This window comes from Sapajus apella, unplaced genomic scaffold, assembly GCF_009761245.1.
Source record: "Sapajus apella isolate SASKATOON/1434 unplaced genomic scaffold, GSC_monkey_1.0 scaffold1, whole genome shotgun sequence".
Lineage (NCBI taxonomy): Eukaryota > Metazoa > Chordata > Mammalia > Primates > Cebidae > Sapajus > Sapajus apella.
Window position 1 is genome coordinate 73,492,658 of NW_022436941.1, and position 22,542 is coordinate 73,515,199.

A 22,542-nucleotide genomic window follows, 5' to 3' on the forward strand; every position below is an offset into this window, starting at 1 on the left:
ACTTTCACAAAAAATAACTGAAAATTCTTTGCTTTTATGACCATGTAAAATGTCATTTTTATAATGGAAATATCTTAATTTTCAAACTTAACATATACTTTAAGCAATTTTAATATTTAAACATTGGCAAAATTGTCTTCTGGAATGTAAAGTTCAACTCCGGCAGTAGGATGTTGAAATAGTGATCTGGACTGTGGTGCCAATATTGCGACATGGGGTTATTTAATTAAATAAATGAAAATTTTTATTTTTTTCAGCTGCATTAGCCACATTTTAAGTGCGCAGTAGCCACATGTGACTGGTGGCTATCATATTAGACAGTGCAGATATAGAATATTTCCATCATCACAGAAACTTCTCTTAGACAGTTCTGGTCTAGAAGATAACCATAGTTTTTGGCAGAAATTTTGACAGGCTAATGATGAAAAGTTTCTAACCCTGAACATTGCATGCCCAAGAAAAATAAGGCATTCTTTTTTATATATCAGATCAGAGAAGCTGTATTCCACACATTTTGAAATGCTAGTGTTTGTTTATGGCCATACCACCCTAAATGTGCCAGATCTTGTCTAAAATGCTAGTTTTCTGACTACAAAACATTACAGGACATAGTAGATATGCTCAGTAGAGCTGCTCAAAATTATTGCTTTTTTTCCTGTCGAATTCTATTACAAAACCAGGTCTGTGTTATAATAGAAAACACACTTATGAATAAAAATATTTAAAAATTATAATTTGCAGAAATTAGTTTTATTTCTAGATTTCTAGGTCATATTAATATGATAGCATTAGGTGGGACCAGAGAACTCATTTGTTTTGTAGCTTTCATTATACAGATTATTTAGGAGATGAATTATACAAAGGAAAACCTATCAAAACCTTAATATGTGTTTAATAAAGTAACTGATCAAAAATGCAGCTGTCTTGCTTTGTGAGTGACAAGTTTTTGAAAAGCAATATTACAAACTGTTTCAAATGTACTCTTTATTTTTATTGCCCCATCTCTCTAGCAAGCATTTAAAACACAGAATTTTTAGTTAATAAGCAATGTAGATTTGTGTTGCATCCATTGTTTTTTCTTGAATTATATCATCAGCTTCATGGTATGTTTCATTTGTTGTTTGTGATGCTGCATTTGAATTGAGGACTTTGGTTTTTCCATTTCACTTGCCTGCAGATACACAAAACAAAATGAAATAATTATTTGAAATTATGGCTCAAATTTCACTTAAAAATTTGCATTTAAAAATAATTTTTGTAGCAATATTGAAAATATGATGTCCTGAAAATGCTATGTGGATGAATAAAAATTGAATTATTTTGAAGTGGCTTTTGAGTATTTCCTCTAAAAGTCAAATAAGGGAAATAATTTAGTAGCAGAAACAAAAAATTTGATTTCCATGCTTACCTTTCTTTCTCCACGCTTCCATGAGGAAAACAACTACACATTTGAAAAGAAGGCAACAATTTCTGAGTGACTTAATAAAAGTGTGAGTGTCCCTCTTCTATGCATAATGTAAATAAACTACATTAAAGCCAATCATAACTTGCACAATCTTAAGGCTTTGCCATTATAACCAATTTAGATGTGGTTTATTAAAAGGACACAGTTGTGCCACAGTCCCATTCCCTCACTCCATATAAATATGAGTCTAAAATGAGCAAAGGTGAAAGAATATGAATCTTTGTTGATCGTAAGTAGACTAAACAAACATAGCAAATAAATGGTTTATTCGATGAATAGTGTTAGGAAAGTTGAATGATTGTAGAAATAATGTATCATTTCACCAATAGAAATTAAATATGTAAAAAACAGTGGAAGAAATCACAGACATTACTAATGACCTCCATGTTGCTAAATCCTCAGTCCGGTTCATTCTCATCTTATTTGATCTCTTAGCAGCAGTTGATCCAGTTCTTTCCTTGGCTTCCAGGAAACCATTCTTTTTGATTCCTTGCAACCTCACCATTGCTAATTACCTTCATGTTGCTAACTCCACAGTCCAGTGGCCAAAAACCTCTGGTCCTTGATTCCTCTCTTTTCTCTCACACCCTACATCTAGTCCATCAGAAATCCTTGTTGACTATACTTTTAAAATACATCCAGAATTAGACCACTTCTCATTGCTACCACTGTTCTGTTTTCAGCACAACATTCAAAGAGCAGTCCTGTAAAAAATAAGTTGAATCATGCCCTCTGTCCAGAACGCTCCATTCACCCAGGTCTTACAGTGACCTATGTGATTTCGTACACATACCATTAATCTCTCTGACTTCATCTTTTTGTACTTCATTCTTTGGTTCACTCCAACCTCTTTGATTAAACATTTCAGGCATGTTCCAGCCTGTAGGACCTTTGCAATGGCTGTTCACTTTGTCTACTATGTTCTTCCTCCAGATAATCTGCACAGTCACTCTCTTTTTCCAAGTCCTTCAAAAGTCATCTTTTTTTGACTTTTGGTAGGTCTTCATAAGACCTACCCAAACCAAAATGTTATTTAAAATTGCAGCCTCCATACCCTACATCTCCAACCCCTTCTGCCCTCCATTGTCCTCCCAAAGCACTTATTTACTAATATAATTTTACCTATTTATCATGCTTATCAGTCATTGGCTATCTCCCCTCACTAAAATTTAAGTACCACATTCCAAAGAATTTTTGACTATTTTGTTCATTGATGTGTCTTTAAAAAAATGCCTTGCACATAGTTGTTCAATAAATATTAGTTTATTAATGAATTAAAGGATAAGATAGACAACTTTAAAACTGGGTTGCAAAAGACATGATTGAAGAACAACTAGCAAAAAACGTTTAGACCATATGATGCATGTCTAACATGTAAAGATCTTACAAATCAACATGTAGGACAGTAACACCTTTTAGTGGGTGAAGAAAGTGACAGAAAAGATAAAATGGCTAATAAATATGAAAAGATTTTAATCTTGCTAGTCAGGAAGAAATGTAAATTTGAAAGGTGAGAAGCCATTTTTCATGTCCCAATTAGGTGAGGATAAAAAGTAATTTTTCTTGGTCAATGGTGTAGCATGGTAGGAGTGTAAATTGGTGCATACTTAAAGTGTCAAATGTTCCTAACCTGTAATTCCACTTTAACAAGAAATTCCCAAGGAAACCATCAAAGATAAGATCTAAAACTTACAGACATCTTCACTCGTTATTTTAAATACCAAGAGACGAGGCCAGGTGCAGTGGCTCAAGTCTAATCCCAGCCTTTTGGGAGGCCGAGGCGGGTGGATCTCCTGAGGTCAGGAGTTTGAGACTAGCCTGATCAACATAGTGAAACCCTGTCTCTACTCAAAATACAAAAAATTAACCAGGCATGGTGGCGGAAACCTGTAATCCCAGGTACTCGGGAGGCTGAGGCAGGAGAATCACTTGAACGAGACTCCATCTCAAAAAATAATAATAATAATAATAAAATAAAATTTAAAAATACCGAGAAATGAAAGTACCTTAAACTTTTTTTTTTTTTTTTTTTTTTGAGTTGGAGTTTCGCTCTTGTTACCCAGGCTGGAGCAAAATGGCACAATCTTGGCTCACCGCAACCTCCGCCTCCTGGGTTCAGGCAATTCTCCTGCCTCAGCCTCCTGGGTAGCTGGGATTACAGGCACGTGCCACCATGCCTGGCTAATTTTTTGTATTTTTAGTAGAGACAGGGTTTCACCATGTTGACCAGGATGGTCTTGATCTCTTGACCTCGTGATCCACCCGCCTCGGCCTCCCAAAGCACCTTAAATTTCTCATGATGGAATTACTAAATATCATGCATGATATATCATGCAGCCACTTAACTTTAAAAAATGGTTTCTAAGAAATTTTTAATTACATGGAATGTGCTTAGAATTCAATGTCAAGTGAGAAAGAATGTAAAACTATCAGCAATGTAATGATAGTTAATACTTACCTAGCACTTACTCATAACACTATCAGCCTGTCTGCTAACGCTCTTTAGAATCACATAAAGAACTTGGTTAGGCTGCATCTGGCTCAGTTCTCTCGCTCCCTTCCTTATCTTTGGCAGTTTAGATACCCACAAGTCCTGTTTTCTCCAAACTTTCCCTGCTGTCTCCCTCACTGCCCCAAGCCTCTTCTAGTTACCTAGTGTCTCTAATTCTCCAGCCTCCTTTACTTGATTCTCCACCAGGTTTTAGAAAAATTGGCCCCAAACTTCCCTAAGGGGAAGTCCATTAGCCAAGACGTCTTCCATTAGAAGTAACTACTGTACATCCTCCTCTTTTCACTATACAGCATATCTTCTGGATATGAGTTTTCATTTTGTTTTTCTTTAGGTAAATCTAAATCTTGCCTTTAAGTGTGCTAATACTTCCTGGCTTTGCCTATTAATTGCTTTCTATAAGTAAACTGTTTTTTGTAAGTATCAATATGGATTAAAGATATTATTCTATAAGTAAAATGCTTACCAGGATCAATCAGGACATCCCTCACTCTGGGTCGATTTCATGGCTGAACACTCAAAGGGCAATATTATTTACAAGTTTTGAAAGATGTCTCACATATCCTACCCATAATACTGAAACATACATGGTATTGATCTCTAGGTTAATATTAGAAACACTGAAATTTAAAATCTAGGGCCTAGAGTGGCACAATAATGACTTTATTTCAATTACTTCTCTTCTGAACTATTTTTGGTAGTAAAAATAAGTTACTTAATATTCTACTTCTAAACATGCAATCATAATAGTTGAATTATATAATTTGATTTTTGACAGCTAATTTGATGTAGGCACAGCATTTACCAGCCTAGATAATAGCCTTTGCCCAATCAGCAAGCAAAGCTATTTAAAATAAATATAGTAGAGAAAGCTGGCATGAAAATTTTATGAAGTAAAAAAGCATTGCCTTTGCAAAGTAAACATTTTCTTTTGTTTTGAGATGGAGTCTCACTCTATCACCTAAGCTGGAGCACAGTGGCATGATCTCGGCTCACTGCAACCTCTGCCTTGCAGGTTCAAGCAGCTCTCCTGCCTCAGCCTCCCAAGTAGCTGGGACTACAGGCACGCGGCACCACACCCAGCTAATTTTTGTATTTTTAGTAGAGACGGGGTTTCACCATGTTGGCCAGGATGGTCTCGATCTCTTGACCTCATGATCTGCCCACCTCAGCCTCCCAAACTGCTGGAATTACAGGTGTGTGCCACCGCGCCTGGCCAATATTAAGCGTTTTAAACTTTTTATATTTGACACACTTTCCAAAGTCAAATTCTAACTTGGGTCCTCATTAGTTTTTTGCTATTATTCCGCTGAAGTCCAAAAGAAACATATTTGGTTTATTTGCTATAGAAATCATATAAGAAGTGTTGTTAAATATGAAATGGTGTTTGGTTTCCTTTGGGCTATATTTGTATACATGTTATTGGTATGTGTTCCAAAATTATGGGACACTCCTATAATTCTAATATGACTTAGTGTATGCTTTTTGTTTTGTTTTGTTTTGTTTTTGAGACAGAGTCTCGCTCTGTCACCCAGGCTGTAGTGCAGTTGAGGAAAGGTGTTCTCTTTCAGGGTCCACAAGGGGGTGCAGTTTTAAAGGCAAGAACTTCCCAACACCACGCCACCCTCCCATCTCTCTCCACTCAGGAGATTTAACTGTTTATGTTTAAATTTCACGGGCACGCAGGAAGAAACTAAGGGTCAAGCACTCCAGCGGAAGTTCTAAGGAACTCCCTTCATTGGCCAGGGGTCTTAGAGAAGGGGTGGGGGGTTCTTCCCAGGTTAAAAATCCCCTTCTTCCACACCCCTTCAGACTCCATGTTCGGGTCCCCTTCCACAAACACTCCCTTCGTGGAAGCCATCTTTCTCTCCCCTGGATTTCCTCTCTGAAGTCCCCTTCCCTACTCTCTCATGGAAGCCCGTCTTCCCCTCATAAACTCCATCTTTCTCTGTTCCCTTCTACGCAGTGTGGAAGCTGCTTTCCTCTCCTGGATTCCATCTTTGTGGATTCTCTCACTCAGTGTGAGAGTTAGCTATTTCTTTCTCTCTCCTCCAGTTTCTCTCTAAATAAATAAATAAATCACTTTATACAAACATTTTTGAGTCTGGCATTTACTGCACACTGTACCGTGTTCCCCTCTCTCATTCTTGAGAGGGCAGGAGACCAAGAACCTGGAAAAACATCCTCTCAGGGAAGCTGAGGGCACCCTGAACCCCAATATAACACAGTGGTGTGATCTCAGCTCACTGCAACCTCTACCTCCAGGGTTCAAGTGAATCTCCTGCCTCAGCCTCCCGAGTAGCTGGGACTTCAGGCATGAGCCACCATGCCCAGCTAATTTTTGTATTTTTAGTAGAGATGGTGTTTCACCATGTTAGGATGGGCTCCATTTCCTAACCTCATGATCTGCCTGCCTTGGCCTCCCAAAGTTCTGGAATTATAGGCATGAACCACTGCACCTGGCCTAGATGTTATTAATAATTATAATTATTATGTAAAACTGTTGTATGCCACAGAAGTAACATATTGCTAGTCAAATGTGGTTTTAATAATGACTGTCCTAAGATTTGTCTTGTTTTGATCCTCTTCAAAAGGTCATTTATAAGCAGCTGTAGGACTTTGATAGGCGCTCTTAAATGCAGGTTTTTAATAACTTTGGAAATTGTGACATTAGAATAAAGGAAAAAAATTTCCGGACTCTCAGAGAGCTAAAATGTTCATGAATACCAAACAGGACAGGAGTTAACTGCATAGACTGAAGTAAAAGAAGACTGAAGTGATCTTTTTGACTTTTTGCTTAAAACGTTGCTGATCTTTTGTTTTGGTTCTCAGAGTCAAGAAAACTTATTTTAAGCTATCTACAGCTTTTAACAATTGTTCACAACATACTCCTGTGAACAAGATTTGGAGCATATTTCTCTCTGCCTGATTTCTTCAGAATCTGGAAACTATTTGTGAATTTTCTTAACTTATGGCAATATAGTTATTTGCATAAAAATGTTTTGCAACATCTCCAATGTTTCTCAATTGGAGAAACTGGTTGTTTTACCAAGGCTTTGACTGGATGTACTGCTTTCCTTTAAAGAATCAAGCTTGACCTATACAGTCAATAAAAGCCCGTTGGAGAAACCTGGCCTCATACCATGTCCTCACAATCTCTGTATAGGGTCTTTACTTACCTGTGGTAAGTAAATAATGTCATATTCTAACAGACCCAGGAGCCCCAAGTTATCTTAGGACCTCAAGAGGAGAGGAATTTATACAACTTATAGGTATTTGAGGATACAAACCCGTGGCTGGGCTCAGCTTAAAAAAAAAAAAGTCTTGCCTGAGATTCCTTATGAAACAGAGTTTCATCAAAGCCAATTTTAAAAGCCTATTTGAAAAATAGTTATACTTGTTGTACTTTATACAAATAATCAGGCCAAGCATAAGACTAAAACTTATTTTTGCAAACAAATCGGTCCTATTATGATTTGTTTTTAATAAAAATAGGAGACTGAAGAGAGAAAAACTCTTTCAAAATGAGCTATAGTACACCTGTTATTAGATTCTAGTCTTGCCTGTTGTTTTTCAGTTTTTATTATTATCTACAGTTTGGACTGAATTAGAAAATTTTTCCTGGATACAAGTCTCCAAAATAATGCTTTTAGTTTTTGTTCTTTCTATTCCCTTTTCCCCCATTTTTCCTAATTCTAAGCTGTGCTTTCTTTAAAGCCCTGCAAACTGAAGCTAGACAACTAAACTTTAGAAGAAAATAACAGCAACCTATTTACATACATAAGCCACTTTATATCTGGCTATTGATGTATGGACTTCAGAGTAATGTGGCCTATATTAATTTTTCAGAATTGTTCTGGTTTGTTTGTTTTTTCCTCCTCCTCCCCCTATTTTCTCTTCACAGGACATGAGACTTCACAACCTGCTAAAAATGAGCTTTCCTCATAATGTGGGACCTACCTATCTAGGAATAAACGATACTAGCCATGAGAGATCAGACAAAACCAGAGACCAGACTCATTTTTCTTCTAAAATGCTTTCTCTAAAAGATTTTAAAAAGAAAAGGGTGGAAATGTGAAAGGAAAATAAATCTTGAGACCCCAAAATCACTAAGCTAAAGAGAAAAGTCAACCTGTGAGCTACTTAGGGCAAAACTGCCTCCCATTCTACTTCAAAGTCATCCCTCTGAGTTTCACCTGAGACAAATGCATATCTCATTGCTTCCTCTCCCCTATTGTTTATGTAAAACTGCATATTCACTGAGCCAGGCTAAATTGTGTATTCAGTGGAAGGCCGATCAAGGACTCAAAAGAATGCAATCTTTTGTCTCTTACCCACTTGTAACCTGGAAGCCTCCACTTTGAGCTGTCTCGCCTTACCGCACCAAACCAATGCGCATCTTACACATTTTGTTTGTGTGTGTATTTAAGAGATAGTCTTGCTCTGTTGCCCAAGCTGGAGTGCAGTGGTGTGATCTTGGCTCACTGTAACCTCCACCTCCTGAGTTCAAGCTATTCTCCCGCCTTAGCCTCCCAAGTACCTGGAACTGCAGGCACGCACCACCACACTTGGCTAATTTGTTTATTTTTTGGTAGAGATGTGGTTTCACCACGTTGCCCAGACTGGCCTCAAAATCCTGGGTTCAAGCAATCTGCCTACTTCTGCCTCCCAAAGTGCTGGGATTACAGGCGTGGGCCACTGCACCTGGCCCATCTACACATATTAACTGATGTCTCATGTCTCCCTAAAATACATAAAAGCAGTCTGTACCCCAACCACCTTGGGCATATGTCTCAGGACTCCCTGAGGCTGTGTCAGGGATGCATCCTTAACCTTGGCAAAATAAACCTTCTAAATTAACAGAGACCTCAGATATATTGCATTCACATTATATAATATTTGAAAATCAAATTAAGGTGTCTGTAGGTTATTTTTTACTTGTTTAATATTATTTTTACTCTTTAGTATCATAGCAGGTAAAGATAAAAGATATAAGATATAAATTAGTTTTGTATTATCTGGGTGGCATTTGTATCTTATATAAGCACCGATTTAAGTATCTAAAATTTTAATTTTTTTTGAATTTCTGGAAATCTCAAGAGTGTGATGTGGTTCAAGTCCTTCATGTTTCCGAAGCTCTTTACATATTTAAGTTCATAATAGTTTAATCAGACTTTCAAGGTCACTGGTTGTGACTTGTTTAAAAAAAAACCAATTGTCACAACCAATTTGGGTTTTTTGGTTTTTTTTAAAGGGGAAAAAGCTAAGGAAGCTGTTTCCTAACTTGGTCATTCTGGGGTTCTCTCTAAATCATTCCCATTTTGACGCACTTGTTTCCATTCTATATTTCTCTGGCAACCACTGAAGGAATTTATCTAACTCATTTACTCCCCTTTGAAATTTAAAGGCTTGCAAAATACGTTACAGTAATATAGATTTTTCTTCATTTAGGACTTGTAAAGACCTTTATTCCCCAGCCACAACTCATTATTTACTTGGCTACTGGATTCTTCTAGCCAGTTTTAAATACAAAGATATTTTCTTAGATTAGCTTCTTAAGCCAAAGCAATTCCCCTAACAAAACCAAATTGCTATGTGAACAAGAAAAGATGTGTTATAAACACCATTAACACCTCTAGCGTTCACTCTCTTCTGCAGGTTAGACAAATCCGAAAGTGCTTTAAAGGTATATCCCTCTGGTAACTTACAGTAATTGGACATATGGGGAAACAACTGCAGTTAGTGGAGCTATAGTGATAACACTGTCCAGCTAACTGCAACTCTTTGGGATAATTTTAAAAGAGAAAGATGGAAGTAGCTCAGCAACCTCAGCTTTTCCTAGTTTTCCTTTAATAAATAGAAACTAATTTCTTAACCAACAAAGTAGGTTTAACCAAAAAAGTACCTCTTTTCTGTCACCGGTAACAACATGGATACAATTTAAATATATCTGTAATATCATTGCACTCCCAAGAGATCTGTTACACATAAAAATTTTTTCTTATTTAATTTCTCTTTCTCATTAGTTAAGTGGGAATTGCCAAGATTGCCAACAGGACAGTTCTTTCCTAAATTGATTGTCAATGGCTCTTGTTGCAGTCTCCTCATTTCCATTCTTTTGTGGTGATTGTTCTAGTCTTTGTATGTAAATTTCAATCTTCATTTAATCCTATACTTCCTAGACTGTCATTAAATTAAAACTTTGGCCTTCGCCAAAATTTAAATCCAATTCATCTAACGAAATCATTCTACCCATCCTCATCACAGGTAAGGCCAACATAGTTTTTCTGATAACAGTGAAATTTTATATTTACTTTCAAACCCTTTCCTCGGGGACCTATAATTCTTCTGTGGACTCCACTCTTGCCTGCCATTTCAAAATATCAAAAGAATGTTGGGGACCTCTGTAGGTCTTTATCTTGTGGCTATCAGGAAGAACTGTAATTAAGCTTTTCTGCTATCATCTGCCAATGTCCTCCGAGCTTCTGGGTTACCATTCTGAAGTCCTTCAGCAGCTTCCATGTACTAACCTAGCTGAGTCACGTTATTATTTAGTAGAAAATCTATACATCCCACTCATCCTGCAGTTCCTTCTTGCAGAAACAAGCAATCTCAAGTTTTTACCCTAAAAGTGTTTTTTTTTTTTTTTTTTATGTATAAGAGGATGTTTTCCCTTCAAATTTAATATGGTGATACACAGGACTGGTGTGGGCTAAATGGTGAAGTGAACAAAACTTACTGACTTCTCCCTTTTCAATGCCCTGTTCTCCCCTCAAGTGTATAGAGAGATCTCACATAAGCACAGTCAAAAAATTTATTATAGGTGTTAGAATCTTGGATTTCCCTTTTGCTTTAGTCACTTATGAATGAGTGGAGGCAGTTCTATTCCGAAATTTTTTCCTACACTATTTTTTCCAGAATTCACCTTTTTCTTTCTTTTCTGTATTGTTAAATTCTTTCAACCATTGATGATTAACAATAGCTTACAAAAGAAATTTTTAATTTAGCTGATATTTTATATCCTTGAAATGAGTAATTTTCAATGAGATACTGGCTTCTCTTTTGCTTATTAGTTTGAACATGACTGAGGATTGCCTGACTGTGCCTTGAGAAAGACTCAGAAATGTTACTATAATGGCAAAAACTGCAATTACTTTAGCACCAACCTAATAAATGTAGCAGTAGCTCTGTTGAGCAGTTTGATTTTCTACATTGCAGGAACAAAAGCAGGGGTATAAAATTCCAGGCTCATTATTTTAAATAAAAAGGTCTTTCTACTTAAAGGGACACAGATGACCTTTTATGCCATTGAATTCACATTACCCTATCTTCTGCTAAGATCTCAGTGAACTCCTTTAAAGTCTTTCTGAAACAAATACTGATATTACTATTAATAAATAATTTGGCAGCCTAATTCATAAAAGCTTTGAGCCAATGGTTTTGAAAGGACATTAACGCTATTTAGAAAAGTAGCTTCCAACTTCTTTATAAATTTAGTACAAAACCCATCAAAATACCATTTGTCTTATTAAAATTTGACAGCGTGATTCAAAGTTTATTTGGAAACCTGAATGTTACAAGAGTAGTCAAGAAATTTTGAAAAATAAGCATAAAAAGAGGGGAGATGGAGTCTTGCTTAATCAGATATTAAACTATATAGTTACAGTAATTCTTCTAAGATGAATATAGCAGACCATGCTGAGCAGGCCCAAATTCTATTTTGCTCACAGGCAGACTAAATGTTTGCACTATCTTTAAATTGGCTTTCCTTCTCAGTGTTTTCCATATAATTTATGCTGTTCTCCTAGACAACTGTGCCTTACTGCTAATTTACTTGCCCCTTTTCATTTTTATCATCTGCCTTTACAAAAGAGAACACCATATACAGGCTTGTTGTTTATTATACCTGTACAACTGTATTATTTTATTTGTGCCAAGCAGCTCTACTATTTTCACTTCTAATTTTTATCAAAAATTCTGCTTCTAAAAACCCTTCTCTGTGCTCCTTCCCCCAGCCCCTTCTATAACTTCAGAGTATCAACAGATATTCAAAGCCACAGGATGAATATGCTTTATCTTCCTGGAGCATCAATTTTACTTAGAGATGAGAGGGAGAAGATGTTATTATTAGAGAAAGCAAGTAATTATATTATGCAGTCAAATTGAAAATTCTCATAATTTTAAAAATAAAATGGGAGCTTCAGATAATTTAAAGCTCATTAGGCTTAAAGCAGGCCTTTCTACTCGAGCCATTAGAATTCTGGAGACACAGATTCCTTTCTTTTACATAGTTGGCCCTCCGTATGCCTGGGTTATGCATCTGTAGATTCAATCAACCATGGATCAAAAATATTTGGGGGAAAAAGCATCTGTAGTGAACATGTACAGACTTTTTTTCTTGTAATTATTCCCTAAACAACACAGAATAACAACTACTTACATAGCATTTACATTGTACTACGTATTATAGGTAATCTAGAGATGATTTAAAGCAGGGGTCCCCAACCCTTGGGCCATGGACCAGTGGTAAGTCTGGGGCCTGTTAGGAACCCAGCCACATAGCAGGAGGTGAGCAAAGGACAAGCAAGCATTACTGCCTCAGCTTTACCGCCTGTCAGATCAACATTGGCATTAGATTCTCAAAGGAGCACAAACATGTGAACTGTGCATGCGGGGATGTAGGTTGTGTGCTCCTTATGAGAATCTAATGTCTGATAATCTGAGGTGGAGCAGTTTTATCCCCAAACCATCCGTCCCACCCCGACCTGGAAAAATTGTCTTGCATGGAACTGGTCCCTGGTGCTAAAAACGGTTGGGGACTACTGATTTAAAGTATATAAGAGGGCCAGGCACAGTGGTTCACACCTGTAATCACACACTTTGGGAGGCTGATGCAGGCAGATTATTTGAGGTCAGGAGTTCAAGACTAGCCTGACCAACATGCTGAAACCCCACCTCTACTGAAAATACAAAAAACTTAGCCAGGCGTGATGGCCAGTGTCTGTATTCTCAGCTACTCGGGAGGCTGAGGTGAGAGAATAGCTTGAACCTGGGAGGCAGAGGTTGCAGTGAGCCAAGATTGTGCCACCGCACTCCAGCCTGGGCAACAGAGCGAGACTCCATCTCAAAATAAATAAATAAATAAAATAGAAGGATATGCGTAGATTACATGTAAATACTATGCCAGTTTATATCAGAGACTTGAACATCTGAGGACTTTGGCATTTGCAAGAGGTTTTGAGACCAATCCCAATGGATACTGAGGGACAACTGTATACCTTTAAGGATTCTCTGGTGGAAAAGTTTGAAAAACAGGGCTCTAAGACATTCACCCCCTTAATTGCCCCTCAATTAGCCATTAATTCCTCCACAACCTATGGAATGAGCCCTCGCCCTCAGACTGTGGACTCTGAGATGCCTTTCACACAGCCATCTTTTGCTCAGGAGCTGTATGTCCTATAAAGAACAATTTACAAGTGATGATATTATTTTAGACATTGGCATTTGAAGCATGCATAACCTGAAACACAAAAGTTTTAAAAAAAATGGTTATGGAACATAACTTAAAGGCCAATCAACTGCTTTAGCTGTAAGTCCTCTGTACAGAATTAGCCCTAGGGCACTAGAGTCTACAATCACTACCAGAGACCTGCTTTCTTCAAGATCCATTCCAAATGTCAGAGCCTTAATTTGTAATGAAATTCAATAGAATAAAGATATGCTATGGAAAATATTAGACTATTTTAGACTCTTGTCATTTATAGAGTGAAAAAAAAATTCAGTGTCTTAAGTCGACTTAGTATATACACAAGAATACATTTCCCTTTAGGTCATTCATATTTCTTTTAATGAAAACAGTTTCAATTGCAAAAATTAACCTAAAATATTGAGAGGTGGACCCATGAGTTTTGAAAGAAAATGGCTAATTGGTGAAACCAATTTTCCTCTGATGTAATATTTACTTGCTTGATTTATTATTCAAATATTTTATTATGTTCCTAACCTTCAAGACATTCCTTAAATGCCATAAAGCCCCAGACTTGCTTTTTCAATAGCTACAACACTGGCATCCATTGCTAGGTAGTAGGATCATTGGAATGGAACATGTATATTTAACGAAGGATACGGCAATGTTTAAATATCACATCAAAAGCTCACTTTCAAATACAAACAATTTTCTCTTCCCATTCTAGTGATATTTGAACTATTTCATTTTGGGCTCTCCACTATGTCTGATTTGGTTAAAATCAATGCAAGGGACCCATTTGAAAGCAGCAGGAAGTCACTGATCACGTAAAATCCTGCCTTACCAATAGTACACACTCAGGAAAGGTATGCTGAATTGATTTGCCAATTTGACAAAATATATTTGTGAGAGGGGCAGAATTAGGATATTTCTTTGCAAGTAAGCAGTCTCATCTAACTATAATGGACCTCCTTCACTCAATAGCAACAAGAATACAAAACTTGAATCAACAAACCAACGAATTCTGTTGCTAGGTTCCAAAATCAATGTGAAAAAAAATTTTGGAGCAATACCTAAGCTAAATCTGGAAAAATAACCAATTTTTATTTAGCACAGTGCATCGTATAGAGAGGCAATCAATGAATACTTTATGACTGTGACAGTGACAATACTGTGTCAGTATTTCTCAAAGTATCCTCCTTTGATCACATATATGAAGTGCTACCCCATTCAATTAATTCATGGAATATTTGTTACGTGCTCTAGGCACTGGGGATACAGTAGTAAGCAAACAAGACACAAATTCCTACTTTCCTGGAACTTAGTCTCTAGTTGGAGTGGGCAAAAGACAGACAACAGGTAAGTAAAGTACATAATATGTTAGTGGTAAATACCTAAGAGAAATTCAATGCAGGAAGAGGGTATTAAATGTTGAAAGGGAATTAAAAATGCAGATAGGATAACCAGGGAAGAGCTCCTGAGAAGGTAACTTTTGAGTAAAGATGGAAAGTGAAAATGTAAGTCCTGCAGATATCTGACGGAAAAGCATCTTAGACAATAGTGAAAGCATGTGCAAAAGCCCTGAGTCAGGAATTTCAAGAAACAGCAAAGGGGCCAATGAGGCTGTGCATGTGAAGGTAAGAAATATAAGGGCAGACCACAAAAGTTAGGTCATGGTAAAGACTGTTTTCTCCATTGAAAGAGATGGGAAGCAATTACTGTTTTGAGCAGAGGACTGACAGGACCTGATTTGTGTTTTAACAGGTCTGCTCTGGCTGCTCTGGAGAGCAGACAGCAGGGGAACAAGGGCAGAAGCAGAAAGAGGAGCTACTTGTTTTAAAATGCAGAGCCGGTAATTTGTGTTTTTAACAAGCTCTCTACGTGATTCTTAGGCACAGTCAAATTTAAGAACTACAACTAAATTACCTGAGCAATTGAGACAAAAATTGATTTTACAATCTGATTATTTGACAATCACTAATCGACTTCCAGTGGAAAAACGAGCCTAAATCAATTGTACTAAATTCAGCTGACAACCTGTCAATTCGGCTATGCAGTCTCCAAACAGTACTTCGGGAAGAGGACTTTCAAGGAATCTTGGCTCATTGTTCTGCGACACAGGACACCATCTGAGAGGTCTCCTCTACAGAGAAGGAAACTAGAGCTAATGCATTCACACAGTGGTGATGTATTTGATAAGGTCACAGAACAGATGCCCCATAATATGAGAAGTTTTAGAATGCAGCTAAAATAGAGCATATGGGTGGGGACTTTTCTCAATTTTTTTAACATAAAGATTTTCATTTTATTTTTACACGGAAGCAAGTGAGCACTTTGTGTCATTCTAAATACATATATAAATTCTAAATTTCTTTTCTAAGTTTATATATTCTGTATATAAATTCTTTATAAATTCCATATATATTCTATAATATATATTCTAGACTTGTGTATATGTGTATCTCACAATAAAATTTATAATTAGTACTTTTAATACATTATAGAAATCTATATTCACAACAGTCTTAATTCGTTGTGATTTTCACAATAGTAACAACTAGCATTTATATAGCACTTGATTAAGATAATAATAGGACCTAGTTCCACAAACCATAAATAAACGTTTATTTCTACTTTATAGCCACACTACACACATACACATCCCAATATTTTAACTGGTTTGCAATTTAGTCAATAAGTCTTCTACTTATTTTTTCTATTTCTTATATGCCTCTGAATTATTTCCTATGCCTCCCCTGAACTCTGTACATAGTAAGCACACAAATAAATTCTTAACTGACCACTGACTAGCCCATCCAGAGTGAGCAAATATTTAGTTCAGAGAATAAGTTAACGAATACTGGGTTCCCCTATTTATTTGACTTCTTTGGCTCCATTTAAAAACAACATTTTAGAAATTTCAAGGGGATAAATCTTAATAACTGGAAGGAACATAAATATATTTAAAGTGGATTTACTGAAGCAGTGATTTAATTTTCATGAGAATAATTACATTCTGCTGCTATTTTTCCCTAAGCACAATTTCCCTAAGGTATTTCATCATTAAGGGCTGATTCAATTTTTTAAAAGCATTCATTATTAACAGTATGATTACCCAGATACAGGTTATTCTTTTGGATAGAGTTCAGGTAATGGGTAACAAATAATAGATACTGATTACCTTCTTGAGTGGAAGAAGCCTCTAAGTGCTGAAGCTTAAGGCCGGTGTCTAATCTTTGAGGCTTTGTATACAGAAATAAATAGCAGAGGACACAGACACTGATGACAAAGGCAAGTAAAACAAGGGCAGCAATTCCTAATCCAATCAAGGCACCAATGCTGAGGAAAACAGAAAAAAACATGTCACACATAGTGGTTTACACTGGTTAAACTAAAGAGAAAGTGAAAACATATTGTTAGTTCTTGTTCTCAGTCATTCATAACCAAATTGTATTTTAGCATAAACAGTAACTGATTGAAATCTATAGCTCACCTTTTTCCACCACCAAATTCTTATATTTCTCTATAAGATTTTCAAGGCCCTTTAAATTTATACATTACTTTTTTTCTTCTTTTTTGAGATTGTGTCTCACTCTGCAGCCTAAGGTGGAGTGCAGTGGTGCAATCTTGGTTCAATGCAACCTCTGCCTCTTGGACTCAAGTGATTCTTGTTCCTCAGCCTCCGGAGTAGCCAGGACTACAGGTGCACGCATCATGCCCAGCTAATTTTTTGTATTTTAGTAGAGACACGGTTTCACCATGTTGCCCAGGGTGGTCTCGAACTCCTGAGCTCAGGCAATCTGCCAGCTTTGGCCTCCCAAAGTGCTAGGATTACAGGTGTGAGCCACCATACCTGGCCTATACTTTACGTTTATTTATTTTTTTTTTTTTGAGGCAGAGTTTTCTCTTGTTGCTCATGCTGGAGTGCAATGACCTGATCTGCTCACTGCAACCTCTGCCTTCTGGGTTCAAGTGATTCTCCTGCCTCAGCCTCCTGAGTAGCTGGGATTATAGGCATGCACCACCGTACCCAGCTAATTTTGTATTTTTAGAAGAGATGGTGTTTCTCCATGATGGCCAGGCTAGTCTCCAACTCTTGACCTCAAGTGATCTGCCCGCCTCAGCCTCCCAAACTACTGGGATTACAGGCGTGAGCCACTGTGCCTGGCTGGCCTATAAATTACTATTAATAGGGAATATCATATGTTCATATTATAGGTTAAAGGTCACATGATTCTCTAGAGATAATTCAAAAACATCTCCATCAAATAAACCTCTATTATTAATATATTTGAGAAGGAATGATCAGGTAAGCCAATACATGATGAACAGAAAAATATTTGTTTCTGCAAAAGCACTAAAGACATATGTGAAATGCCACTTGTTGATATTCAAAGCCAAAACTACTATTTTAAAAAAGGAGAAAACAATTTGAATTAAAGGAAAAATGGTATTTGTGAAATTCATATAAAGTTCATGTTCAGTTTGAGTTTTTCCTTTCTAAAAAGGCATGATGTCAATCGCTTCTAGCATTAAGGAAGAAGCCCTTGTATTTTTCTCTAAAAATAAAATGTGTGTCTGATTGTATTTGCTCCACCTTAAATTTGTAATGATTCTGTCTGATTCAGTTACCTATAGGTCTAATCATTTGAGAAATACAGTTTTCATAAACCTGTGAACTTAATACTACTAAATGGGAAAAGAGCTTGGGGGAGAAAACAATCCTGAAAGACTAATATGCTAACATGTACTTCTTGAGCCATATTTTGTTCTAATTAAAATCTACCAATAGATTGTAATCTATAAATAGATTTTAATCAATTTTACTCAAGAACAGAATTTTACTTAAGAAGTGTTGACTTCAAATAGTGTTGCAAACACTTATTCAAAGTGTTTAAGAGCTTAGCTTGTAGACAAGGTTTAATAAATGGAAATAAATAATAATTGACTGCTGATGGATCTACCTGTATTTGGAACATACACCATTGAAAAGTAATGACCTTTTTCTTCATTATCTTTCTGGCTTGACTTTAGGCTTCTGCTCTTTCCCTGAGATTAGGACCGTGACGAGTTTGACCTGTGCCAAAAGGGAGGGAAGTGAGAACTTGACCGGGGATACCAGGAGCATTGTTGCTTTGGCAGGAAGGAGAACAGAACTGAAAGTAAAGAGCTAAGCTCACTCCACTTGCTCTTGATTTCAGGAGACAGAACACCCCTGCAAAGAACAGATTGCCTCCTGAACCACTCACATCAAGTCAGACTTCCAGAGATTCTTATACTTGGTTTAATGTCAACCCAGTTCCATTAGCCCTATAAATGAGTGAAGGCTGGGGAATTTTATGGCTAGCGTCACCGTAGAGTTATATATTTCAACTTGTGGTTTGCTCTCATTGGATGTGCTCTTATCTAAAAGGTAGATTCCCTCTGTTTGGCGACTCCTCTTTTATATTTGTTTGCAACAAACCTAACTCCTGTGCATTTTAAGCGTCAGGGAAGGTTAGGATCACTTCACTATACACAGACACATGGGAACGTAATCCACTCAGTTAATATTATCCGGTGCACAGAGCAGATAGGAGGCTAGACATCTGGAAAGATTCCTCAAACAAGAACCCGATTATTTAAAAAAATTTTCAAGGTAAAAAAGTAATTTAGTCTATTTGAAAGCAAAATTGTCAGTTTAATTACCTTCCACATACATTGTGTGGGCTTTCAGTGTACAGATTAAAAATCCAGACCATGCAATTTGAAAGAAAAACAAAAACAAAGCATGCCATCCCTGCTTTCTGTTAAAAAAGAATGTTTTTCATAATACTGACAAACAGTTTCAATGTCATGGTTCACTTTATAGAAATGTTGCTTTATGCACACACTCTAGGTATAAACTCCCGGTGAAGATGGAGCTCCTAAAATATTCATTTCAATAAATACTTATTAAATAGCCACTCATGTATGGCCCTGTCCAACAGGCCTTATTTCCCTAAGTCCCGGAGAAGGTTACCAAGGAAAATCCTAAGAACACAGGGAGTCATAGGAGGAGAAAAGACGGGAGGGGGCCAGGCTCAGGGAAGGAAGAATTATTCTTTCTTCAGCACCATATGGCAGTTGCTTTACAAGCTTTGAGAGGGGGTCTGAAGCTGCTGTCACATTAAGGCAGCAATTCTCCAACTTAGGAAGTTCACTTACCTTGTGATAGTCATAGCTGTGCCTTTCTCCAGCCACTATAGAATCTCAAAACAAGGGCTAGTGACTGTTCACAGTTGAACTATTTTAAATTAAGAGTGGAGAGCAAAGAATAGGAGGGAAAGGAAGCTCTAATAAATTTACGCCCTATTGTGTTCTCAGAGCTCAATAACTCACAGGAACCCCAGGTTTAACACTGTCAACTGTCAACATCAGTTGAAGTGATTTTTCTGTTTCCCAGGAATGGAGCTGCACTGTCCATTTTGTCAGTGCTGAATGAAGAAACAGCAAGCTATTCATTCCTTTATGCTCTCGTAAGTCTTAGGAAGGTTTTATGTCCTCTGTTGCTTGTCATTTTGGAACTATTCAGGGATATGAGAATCTCAGGCACATTTTCCAATTGAGTTTGACTTAGGAATTGCCAGCCCCTCCCTGTTGGAGGTGCTTCTGCCATTATTAACGCCTCCAATGACCCAGAGATAGATTACTATGTTATTTTCCAAAAGTCGGGATAATAAACCAGTGCAGTACAGATTTCCACCCCATGTAATCTACTAAGGATAAGCTATCGCTATTTTCTGACATTTTGCCCCTCTCCAGCAAAATACAACTTTATGAGTTGAACTTACTGGAAGATAGGCACTCTTTTTGAGACTTTTTGATGCTTGCAATATAGAAAAATATATTAATACTTTATTGCTTCAAGAAGTAACAGTAATTTGCTATAGACTTGGCACGTGTGTTAAATTCTGAGTCACGTAGGAGATGGGAGACATAATCACAATACTTTATCTCTTACTAACAGAATCAATCTCTTCCAACCTCATAAACTAATGAATAGGTACAAAACAGTTTAAGGTGGGAGCTCTTTCCTTGATAGCCCGACCCTATTCATTCTCCAAGCAAAATGAAAAATCAAGTTTAAAGTTTGCTGTCCTTCAGAGTGGAAGGGGGAAAAGCAATTCATAATGTAAATGTCTACATCAATACTAGTTGGAATAAGTAAAATAAAATTGCCACTATAGGAAAAAGAAACAAGAAAGACGCCACCTTAGAAAGCCTCTTCACATTTCAGCAATAGCCAAATAGCTCAGGTTTCGAGAAAGGTGGTGTCCGTTCTACAGAGTGTGTGTATTCATAGCAACCAAAAGCTGTACCTTTCATGGTGTCTCCTCAATTCTCTCCAGGGTCAGGATCAGATCCTCGGAAAAGGGCAAGTCGTAAAGCCCAGTTGCTTGCACAGGCCCTCAGGAACACGCACACACACACACACACACACACCCTTTAAATTATATATATATACATGTATATATATAAATATATGTATGTGTGTGTATATACATATATATATATACTTTTTTTTTTTTTAAAGAATACAGCCAATTCCTTCACACCCCTCAAAGGGTCTTAAAATACTCTGGTCCTTGTTAACGTAGTAAAAAGTGCCCCGAAGGAGCCTCCTTTCTCTTCAAATACAACAAATAAACCTAAAAGAGGATTTTAAACCTTCCCCTTGGGTTATCTGCCTGTCCTCCCGCTCCACCACTAGAGCTGCCAGCCTGGAACTGGTCCCCGGCGAGGGGAGAGCAGTCAGCTCCGGCGAGGCGGGCAGGGAACCCAGCGGGGCCAGCCGGGCGGGCCTCAAGTGCGCCCTGGGCGCAAAGCCCGCGCTCCTCCCGCACGCTCTTCGCCTCTAGTCCTGGCTCCCGGGGGAGGTCCGAGCCGGGCGAGATTTCTCTCCCCGCCCTCACCCGCCCTCAGAGGCTCCGCGTCCTTCCATAAGAACCCAGCCCAGGGTAGGTTGCCGGGTCGCGGAGGACCTCTCTGGCCCCGGCGCGGCTCCGCTGGTCGCCTCCCTAGCCCCGGGCCCGGCCAGCCGCCCCACGCGCGGGCTCTCAGCCCACCTGAGGCTCCACATGTAGCTGTGCTTGTAGGGGAAGTAGCTGCCCGGCTCACTGCAGCAGTACTTGAGGTCGGCGAAGCCGCAGCAGTACCGGAGCGCTGCCCCCTCGCCGCGCCGGGGGCACTGGAAGGGCTCCACGAAGCTCTGGTTGAGGCTGTAGTAGCCGGAGCACAGCCGGCTGGCCTCGCTCATCGCGGGCAGGGGCCGGGAGGGGCTCGTGAGGGCCCCGATCTGCTCTCGGATCGCACTCGTCCAGCACCCCCAGAGCCCGCGGACCCCTCTGCACTGGCTCGGCTCTCCGGATCTGGGATCTGGGTGCCTGGGCGCTCAGCCTTCGCGCGCCACCTCTGCCTTCTCTTCTCCCCTTGTCCACATGGTGTCTGGGCGCCTTACTCTCCCCTCTCCCTCTCACTGCTGAGCGGTTGCTCCTTTTATCCGCCCATCTCGGCCCGTCGTCTACCTCTCCTCCCGCTCCCGTCGTCCGCTTTCTTCCCGCTCGGCTGACTCACCTCCACTTTCCCTCACTTCATTAGCAGCCTGGAGACTTTAGCTGTCCCCACTCCATGCCAGAAAGAGCTTTCGCCAGAGGGAAAAAAGGAGATGTGGGACGTGTTTTCAGTCCAGGCAGATGCTGGGAAAGTTGCGGTTTTGCCTGCCGAGGGACAGGACAGGTGGGTTCTGGGCAAACACATCAGGTCTGGTGGAGCCTTAATCGCCCCGGCCATTGACCCAAGGAGTAGAGGAGAGGGCCAAATAAAAGACAGCTGAACACTAGTGAGGCGGTGTCGGTGTTCTCTTTCTTTGAGAAATAAATGTGAAACATTTAAGATCTGCTCACTTAAAAAAAAAAAAAAGAAAAAGAAAAAAAAAAAAACCAAATCTCCTCTACCAACTAGCCACGCTGCAGTTGCATTCTGTGTTCAGCTAAAAAAAAATCCAGATAGTATAAGAAACGCAAGACATGAAGGTAAAAAAAGTGAGAACTTCCTTTTTTTTTTTTTTTTTTTTTTTTTTTT

The 22,542-nt window shown here is 38.5% G+C and overlaps 1 protein-coding gene across 1 annotated transcript; it reads right to left on the bottom strand.

The window, feature by feature from the left end:
- Positions 1–517: 517 nt before the first annotated feature.
- On the bottom strand, positions 518–22,227 carry SHISAL2B (shisa like 2B). The gene is given in 3 exon segments (XM_032279798.1): positions 518–1,171; positions 16,622–16,779; positions 21,528–22,227. Coding segments are annotated over 3 exon segments (483 nt in total). The 5' UTR covers positions 21,719–22,227; the 3' UTR covers positions 518–1,037.
- Between the last annotated feature and the right edge of the window lie 315 nt (positions 22,228–22,542).